General features: G+C 35.2%; 1 protein-coding gene across 1 annotated transcript in view; it reads right to left on the bottom strand.

Moving 5' to 3' along the window:
* Window positions 1-348: 348 nt before the first annotated feature.
* The window catches only part of PCDH7 (protocadherin 7), a 477252-nt gene continuing 467605 nt past the window's right edge, over window positions 349-9995 (bottom strand). Inside the window, exon 4 of the mRNA XM_010839942.1 lies at window positions 349-4629. Coding sequence (XP_010838244.1) covers window positions 4253-4629 — 377 coding nt within the window. The 3' untranslated portion in view covers window positions 349-4252. The remainder of the gene's footprint in view (window positions 4630-9995) is intronic.

Genomic DNA, 9995 nt, shown 5'->3' with positions numbered 1-9995 from the left:
TGTGAAATTTCTCTAGATAGCACCTGAAAAAAGTCAATTTTTACATTAATGATGAGAAATTCTTCCACTGTAGACATAAGGTTTCAAAGACATCAAGGTAACTGTCTCAGGAATTACTTTGATGAAACTTAAAAATCCAAGTTCTATTTTATTACAAGGCAAAATAATAAACAGTTATGCCCAGTGCCCTCCAGATCAACAATTACTGCAGCATTATCTTCCTCACTTAATCTTAATTTAGCAGAAATCAAACCATTTAAAATCCAACTGGTATATGCATCCATTCACTTCTCCTCCAATCAAAACTGAATGGACCTGTCAACAGAGAAGCACACTTACAAGTGTGAAACCATTTGACCATGTTATATTTTAATTGGCAGAGACAAAAAAGACAAGCAATTTATTTACATAAAACTGTACAAAAGCAAATTAAATTATGTAAAGTATTTCATAAATAGTTGGACGAGTGTTTAATACATTTCGCCATGTTTAGCATAGTTGCGTGCATAGTGATTCATAAGAAACGATGATAAATTGTCCTCTGCTTCACTATCAACATCCAAGTAGCAGAACAATAGTCAATGATCAACATTACAAACAGATCGTACCACACTGAATGCAAGTGCTTTAAAATGTAGGAAAATTGTCTGAAAGTAAACCCTAGGTAGCTGAAAAAATGATGCCTTTCTCCAGATGTTATATCTACCTCTGCCAGGTCACAACTAACAACTTTACAATATTTATGATTATCTTCACTGTTTTATTTTGCTTTTCCCCCTTAAGAACTCGTCTTATATTTACTGCTGATACAATATACCTAAAACTGTTGAGGTCTTCGTGTTTCTCATGTCTGTTTTAGGATAGCTGTTTGATTCTTGGCAGTTTCTTCTGGTGTCTCTGTTTTCTTTTCCTATAAGACAGCTTCCTAGGGTAACCTTTCAGCCAGACATCTTCAGTACCATCTTAGTTTTTCTTCCCATAAAAATAGTGCCTCTCTTGTTTTCTGAAACACAGGCAGCAGGCCAGTCAGAAACCATAATGATATCTGGAGGTTCAGAATGAACCTCAGAGGTTCAGATTTTAGACTGAAGCTAAAGATGTTTTAATACACATAAATTGATAAAGTTACTCAATTTATAAATGTGTCCTAACGTATAATGCATGCAAAGTTCACTTGACCTTCTTGGGTACAGAAAAGAAATATGGTTTATATAGTGCACAACCAAAATGAAACAGCAGCTAAAAGAAAAATAACAACAAAAGAAGAAAGAATATAAATGGTAAATCAGTATTTTACTTGCAAAATGGACTGATTTCATCCCTGATAATCTCTTTCTGTATTACTATTACAATAAACGCATTAGCCTTCTAGACCAAATTAAGCAGCCCATATAAATTTTGTTTTATGAATGAATGATATTTAAGACTGGTCCACTATCTGAGTTTGTCAGAAGGCAAATTTTTAATATATTATTTATTATTTTCAGAAAATAAGCATGGATAAATATATAGGATCAAAAAAGTTGGGAATAGCCCATTTCCCCTCATTGTCCAAACCCAACAACCGTTTTTTTACCATAACAACAGGTATAAAAGGCACAGTTGCTTATTTTGCATTCACTCATTTATTATTTTTTTGTTGCTTTTTATAGATTTTTTTCAAAAGCACTCTATATATGGAGTGGCACCAGATTTAACCTATTCAAAATAAAAGTCATACAAACACAAAATAGATTTCTGTGTCATGCCAGCTCATTATAATAATAAACATGTTATGATAGCTAATTCTACTAGAATTACTGCGAATACTTACAGTACACTGAATTTTATTCTTTCACACCCATTTTAGTTCTAAAGAGGCTCACGAGTTAAATGATGATGACATGGCTATCTTGTATGTGGTGCAAATGTCATTGGGGAATGTGGATCCAATTAATCCAAAGGTCCCATATGACCCGTATTAGCTTTATAGACAACAGAAGGGTTTTAAGATAGAGTGAAATGAGCTATCTAATGTTTCAAGTGTATCATGAAAGGGAAAAAATGCATTAAAAAAAGTCTGTTGCACACCTGTGTTATGCAATTGAATATTTCCTTTGTAACGTGCAAGAAAAAATATGTATACATTTCATAAGTATCTTTAGAAGTATTTTGTCTTAATAGGTACTTACAGATTATACAAGGCAGAACTGCTTTAATGCAGTTTCCTAACAAAGTACTAGAATTGCATCTTTCCATAATGTAAATAATAATCAACCATAAACATTTTCAGTTATTGATATTTTAGTCCAATGATTTTTTCTTCAATTACATATCTTCTTTCATCCTATTATACATAAACTAACATCAAAATGAAAACTCCATTTAAGAAAGAGCATAAGGAAATGACCCCAAAGAGTACCCCACCAAACAGAGAAGTGATTTTCAAAGATAAACATTTTGATGATCTATAGTGAATTAACAACCTGTATACCAGGTTGCTTTACTTTGTAGTCTAAGAAATACTGCAAAGCATGAAACTACCCAGAGCTACATTGTTTCTAGTTTGCTAAAGAGCCATCAAGGCTATACCTTAACTAGGTTACAAACATTCAGTAACCGGAATGTTTGCTCTCTTCACCTGTTATCCCCTAGCCTGTCCCTGGATTGTCACTTTTTCTGAATGCCCCAGCTTAGTTTCCCATTGTATTAAATTCTCTGGAGAGGAAGTGACCTTAGAATCTGCATATTCTGTTTCTTTATATTACATTGAAGGAAAAAAAAAGACTGCATATTTTTGAACTTTGAGATGTATATACCATGAGACATGTCACTGCCCAGAACTCATTTCTTTCATGTTCAGTCTGGATTAGTTAAAGAGATATGTTAAACAATGCTCAAAATCACATTAGTGACAAAGTCAACTAGGGGTGTCACCTTGTTTCAAACTTGTGAGTCTCGAGATAGTGCTATATTGCACAGAATGAAAAATTAATGCACTTTTTTTACTCAAAAGTGGACACTGAACATGTGAAAAAATGCAGTTGGTTATTTCAAATGTGGATGAGACCAGTAAGTACAACCTGATTCTCAAATGATGATAGGAAACTTAACTAAGACTGTTATGCCAATGTATCTTTCTCTTCCTACCTACCCATAAATATGATATTAAAAAGTAGAATCTTCCCTGATAATATTTTCAAAACTAAACTTTAACCTCAACTAATTGCCTATTATAGTATCAAACATATGTCTCATTGGCTTTTCCGTTTCTGAACTTTCAAAGAAAATTCATGCTTTCTGGGTACAGAGAAAATGTAAGATAAACTGGCTTTTGAGGGTTTCCTCTGTGTGCCTGGGTTCAGTGACTTCTGTTGCTTAACGGATTTCCACATCAAGACCAAATCTACTCCATAATTTCCCTGATCTGCCTTATGATCTTTGGCCTTTTAATGATACAATTGTTCCTGTTAGTTGATAATAGTGGTGCCGTTCCAAAAACATATATAGTTTTTAAAAGTTATAACTAGTGTAATTCATGTGATCAAAGTAGCATGTATACTAAGAATATTCAGTAAATGTATGGAACTGACGTTGATGCTCCCAACTTGAGAAAAACAACCTATGCCAATTTGGGACTGCTGTCTCTGACTGGGTATTGTTTATTTTTTCAGGCTTTGTTAGAATGTTAAAGCTGTGATCGTCTCCTAAACGCTTCTTCTGGAGTTCTCCTCTATAAGAACTGTACCATTAGAGGGACTCTATCATGTTTGAAGGATTGCCTTCCATGGTTACTCATCATATTCGGATCATATGTCTGAAATACATTTCACCTGATCTGCTTTTTCTGATCAACCGGATGACATTCAAACTGAATCAAAGTGACTAAAATCATGTTTCAGCTTAGGGATAATGAGAGTGTGTGTGTTCTGCTAATCAGGCTTGTTACCATGAAAGAAACTTGCAACCATCTTTTTTTGTTTGCTTGTTTTTCTGGTTTTTGGAGTGGGGTGGGGAAGAGAGAAAGAGGGTTTGGGGAATCAGTGAGGGGGTTAGACATGCAAGTAACAAGGATGGTTTCTACATTGTACATTTCAATCAGGCTGAACAGTGTCACTCACTAAAGGCCTGATCTGGAGGCAGAAGTGGCAGGCAAAGCTTTGTCTCTTTGGTAGCCCCCTCTTTTTGATTACAAGGTTTCATTTTGTAAGGTTTTCACCCCTTATTCTCCTTCTCATACATGAAAAGAACTTTGCTGTTGCTTCTGTATAGCCTACAGGTAAACTTCTCTTCTAGTGAGAGTATTGACAGGAGATGGCTTGTATTCCCCCGTTTTTGTAAGGGGAATATCCTCAGTGTTGGCATCCTCATTTTTGCTGAAACTAGCCGCACTGAAGGTCTCATAGGATGAGGTCAACTTTTTGTTCAGGAGGTTTCTGTTGCGGTCGCCCATGATGGCGGCCTCACCATTAGCCAGCTTTTCCTGGCTTCCTCGTTCATCAACAGGCATGAAAGTGGAGAGTTTGGGCTGGCTCTTCTTCCTCTCTGGAGAAGTGCGGACAGGCATCCAGCACGAGTCGGAATGGCCGTACTCATCACACTCACGGGTACACTTCCCAGTCAGGGCTACATCTGGAAGAGGTCTTGAATCTGAAATTTAAGGAGAAGGAGCCTTTAAATCAGGTCATTTCTCAACAGCCTTTTCCGACCTATATGAAACTGGATGGGGGGGAGGGGTAGTTATGTATAATATTATATTACATATAAATTTCCCTTACCACATTCCCTTTTTCAACACTCTGCAGTTCATTATTCCAAAGAACTGTTTTTATTTCATATTCATTAAAAATAAGGTTTTGCAAAAACTTCAAATATTATAGAAAGAGAGTAGAGGACAAACGGACAAATTTAAGCGTGTGTTGAACAGACAACAGGTATATGAGTTTGTTACAGGACAGGTACGTGTGCATATTCTCATACAGAAATAAAGTATGCAAGTATATTTGTATGGGAGTAAATTTTTCCATAGTCATAACTTATTAAATCCAAAAATATAATTTTCTGTATTTATAAATTATCCCAGAAAGCATGTACTTTTGCCAATTGAATTGCTTTGCTTCCTGTTTATACATTATTCATAGAATGCAAATATGCAAAACCTTATATTTAAAATATATTATAAAACATCAGGGTGACTCAGAAGTAGAACCTAAATTGACAGTACCTTGTGTGGTTAAAAAGTAAAAAAAAAAACCAAGTACCAGTGGGTTCAAGTGTGAGCATACTAGTAGAATCAGCACTTACCCAACCCGAGCCCACACCCCACCTCTCCTCCCACCTTGTTAATGACCTTGTTAATGTGCTGTAGGATAGTCCCTTGAGTGTTCACATAGAAATATACCTGTCAGTGTGTTTGCTGAATGGAAATACTACGTGAAATGCAATGTACTGGGTAAATTGAATCAAACTCCTACTAAAGTTTTGATGAAATGACACATATTCCTAATTAAAGATTGTTGCCTAATGCCATGGGAAATATCTTCTATTTCTATAAAGCTGTTATATCATTGCATATGTCTGTCTTTGGAGAATTGTTATATATTTTCTTACTATTACAAATACTTTTTAACAGATTTGTTTTTGTTTGAGAAAGAGAGTGAGAGAGAGAAAAACCTGCTTCACCTCAACAGATTCTAAGAAAACAACCTCTAGGGTTTTATTTAATATATTTGATAGTTTCTTTTACTGCCAAACAAAAGAACATAATATGACTGTGCTCCAATGTATGTTGTTCAGTATCATTTTATTACAAGGCTTGGGACTTAAAAGACTGACAAATTTTAACCTCTGAAAATATATTCACAACAAAGGAAATCCGTGACATTTGCATATGCATCCTGGGTAGACTGGTTTAAAATAAAAGAGGGGGTTATTTAACTTATTCCCAATATATTTAAACCTACTGCTTTTGTCTCCACACATCAATTCCTGTAGTATAAAATGATATTCTCATTTGGTTATCATTGGTATTAGGTTATTTTACAAGTTTCACATCATTGAAACTCCTAAATCAAGTCAGTCCAATATTGCATGCCATTTTTTTCACTTTAGTAATGGGTGACTAACTGAAATATTGATATTTGTCAGCTTAATGATTTTTGAACCACTCTGACCTGAGATTTTTATGCTATGGGCTCAGAGTTCAGCAAGAAAATGCCATTGTTCTTCACAGGAAATCCAGAATTGCTTTTTTCTTTTCCAAAGGCAAAATGCAAAGATAATTATTTATTGCAGTTGCAAATGCTGCTCTTTGATTTTAAGTGGACAGTTCCTATTAATTTTATCATCAAAAGAAAAAGCACAGTCCTATTTTTGTGTATGTGCTAAACTCCCTCTGTGTCTCTCAAACACAAATTTCATATGCAGTTAAAAAAAATCAACATTTTGACAAATTTTTTGAATGGTTTTTGTAATCCGGTTAGTTTAAATGAGCAAACTGAGTTATTTGGAATATTTCCTGTCTTGGGATACTTTATTTGAAGCTGACCTAAATGCTTTGAATAGGGAAAAAATCTTATAAAAATGCAAAGTGTGAGATCAGATTTACTTTTTACTCTAAACATTCCTTTTCTTCTTCACTGCCTTAATGAGTTCAAGTTTTTCTTTTTCTCCTATGAGAGTGCCTACCAAGGACACAAGACAGTAATCAGAAATTTAGCTGTTGAAGTAGGAAAAGGTCTTCATAAATGTGTTTGTCATTCCCTGCAGAGATGATACAGAATTGTCTCTAATCATCTCTGCGTTTACTTAAGTATGACAATTTACTTGGACAATGACTTACACAGGTCGCTGCTTTTGGGGATTAATTTGTGTTTCCAGTCTGAAATTCATAGCACCTTGTGTATCCTTTGTTGGAGATGCACTTAGAGATAGCTCACAAAAATATCTTAACACTCTAACACGTCTTCCTACCTGTTATACTTAATTTGTGTACGTTGAATTCCCTGTAGCTCATAAAAATTATATTCATTTAAATTAACTCAATTTCTAGTCAACTAGAAATTAGATGCTCTTCAGTTCATTCCCATCAGTCTTTACTTCATAGTCTGGTTTATTTACTGCTAAAACTGATTTCCTCTTTTTGCTTTTAAGGAAGGGTAGCTTATCTCCTGTGCCATAAGCCACATGTGGGCTGCCACATCTTTATCCCAGAAGGATGACTTTTAATAAGGATCTCCTGTCATTTCCAAAGTCAAACACTTGATTGGGGACCACAGTGGAAGTTTGACAAGCCTAATTGGCTGAGACATGTTGCAGTGTTTGTCATCAAATTTAGAAAATAATCAAGAAAGGCTATAAGAGACTCATCACAAGCAATCAAAACTTCTAATCTTGATGACTCAAATCCTCAAAAGAAATGCCAATGATTAACAAATGCAATTTATATTATGATGTAATTTATTAAGGGAAGGCATGAGTAGAATAGTATTTTTTCTGTATTTCCTTATTTTATTTATGCAAGTAGATATTATATATATTTTTAAAAGACAAGAGTTATATCGGGTCTTACAGAATTACTAAAACACACTTTTTTCCCTTTTCTTAAAAGATATACTCCTAAAATGTCCTCTTTTTGTGGGATTGTAGAGGCAGATCTTCCATAAATAGCAATCCTCCTTAGTCTTTCACTGAAGGAGGTGTTTTCTTATATCTAAGAACATTATTGCACACTTCAGTTTAGCACTCTTCCCTTTCATTTTGACCTGAGTGAAGATGGAAAATAGTTAACCATGACTCTTTTTACATGGTACTGATTACATTAATTAAAAAAAGCAAAATATTCTATATCAAAATATGGTATCCTCTATCAGCATTTTCCATAAGTGAGTTCCTTAGAGGTCCCCCCTTTACGTGCCCTTAATCATATTAAATCCTGACATGACTGAAAGTCGAACTGGTATTCATTAGGTCTTGTTGCTTTAGCATCATTTGCAGAGCTTTCCACTTTCAGCTAGCTATGCTGTTTACTAGAAACATTACATATAATAACTTTGGAAAGTTAAAATCTGTTCTTAGACGTAAAGTTAATTATCCCCTCAAAAGTACAGAGTTTTCAGCTATCATAATATCAAACAATGTATAACATAAAAAAATTCCCTGAACTTCTTCCCTCTTACTTATCACCTCAACCCAACAGCAAGGAGGATGGAAGTAGTGTAGGGATCAGACTATGGGAGACCTGAAGCCAAAGAGCAAGTGTTTTGACCTCCACTTTAGTGTTTCTCATAACACCATACTGCTCCTTCTTAAAATGTAACAGCAGAGTTATTTAGAGGTCAATTACTGCTACCCATAGCCATAAGAAAAAGTTACAGTCTCCTAAGAAAGAGGAAAAAAAAATCTGAGCAGCACAAGAAAGAGATGTCATGAAGACAAAAATTTTATAAATACTTTAAAAATAATTCAACTTTTTTAAAGACTATACATTTCCTAATATGAAGGAAATTATAACTAATTTAAGAAATCAAGTTCTTTCACTACAAAGAAATGTACTTCATCTTACTAGGCAGGGCAGATGAATAGGTGGTGAGAAGATATTGCTATACAATGACCTCAGCAAGAAGTGACAGATAATATGTAGCATCATTAGAAATACAAAGGAAAGTCCAGATTTAAGGAGGCATTTAATGTTTCCAGAAGCTGTCCTATGCAATTCAGGAACTTTTAGAGGAATCAATATTACAGGAGAGCAGTGGAATTGTTAAGGCTTTTAGAGACAACTTTGTACCAGTAAAGATTTGGATAGACTCAGTTATCCATTTTGCCAGAATCCTAATCACCCACTCCTATTCCAGGCCCTTGTCTTGGGCTGAACACATAAAGATATTTCCATTTCCTAAAAGACAGACAGGCACATTTTCCTTTTTCCTTTTTTAAGGATTTATTTTTCTGTTCCATGTCTTGACTTCCTGTTATCTGAAGATTTCCTTTTCTAGAGACATACTTGATTCTGGTGGAATTTGGTGGACCATGCACAGGTTTTACAAAAAGATGAACAACAGCAAAAAAGGCAGATAAATTTTGTTATTTTCCAACTAATATTTTAATATTAACTTTATTTTATTTAATTCAAATGAAAGTATCATTTTTATTCCAATGATTCAATTAAGTACTTTATTTTAAAATAGCTGTCAGAAAATGATTTATTCTTGCATTATGTAATAGATCTGGGAACAAATAACTACATAAACCTTTTATTGGAACATTATTATTATAGTCAGTGAAGTTTAGGAATGAGGTTATGAGATCAAAAAAGTGCATACTGAGTTAGACTTGGCTTTCTATATAAATGATCTGAAGATCAGGGCTTCCCAAGTGGCGTTAGTGGTAAAGAACCCATCTGCCAGTGCAGGGGACATAAGAGATGAGGATGCTATCCTTGGATCAGGAAGATTGCCCTGGAGGAGGGCATGGCAACCCACTCCAGTATTCTTGCCTGGAGAATCCCATGGACATAAAAGTCTGGGCGGCTACAGTCCATAAGGTAACAAATAGCCATGATGAAGCAACTTAGAATGTACACTCAACTAAAGATCTTTGCCTTTTGTCTGTTTGGAGCATAGAGGAAGGTTAGAAAGGTGAGCACATTAAGAGATTATGGAGAAGGTAGAAATAATTGCCTCGGACAAGCAGTAGATGATCTTCTGAATATTCTGGAAGTTTCTGGAAGAAGGGGAAATGTATAGTTATGCAAGTGTCACCCAGATCTACTACTCAGTTCAGTTCAGTTCAGTTCAGTCGCTCAGTCATGTCCGACTCTTTGAGACCCCATGAATTGCAGCACACCATGCCTCCCTATCAGGTCTCCTTGTCCATCACCAACTCCCAGAGTTCACTCAGACTCACGTCCATCGAGTCAGTGATGGCCATCCAGCCATTTCATCCTATGTCGTCCCCTTCTCCTCCTGCCCCCAATCCCTCCAAGCATCAGAGTCTTTTCCAATGAGTCAACTCTT

This window comes from Bison bison, unplaced genomic scaffold (assembly GCF_000754665.1).
Source record: "Bison bison bison isolate TAMUID 2011002044 unplaced genomic scaffold, Bison_UMD1.0 scf7180017864136, whole genome shotgun sequence".
NCBI classification, from domain to species: Eukaryota; Metazoa; Chordata; class Mammalia; order Artiodactyla; family Bovidae; genus Bison; species Bison bison.
Note: the sequence above shows the minus strand (reverse complement) of the source record. Positions and strands in the feature narration are given on the sequence as shown.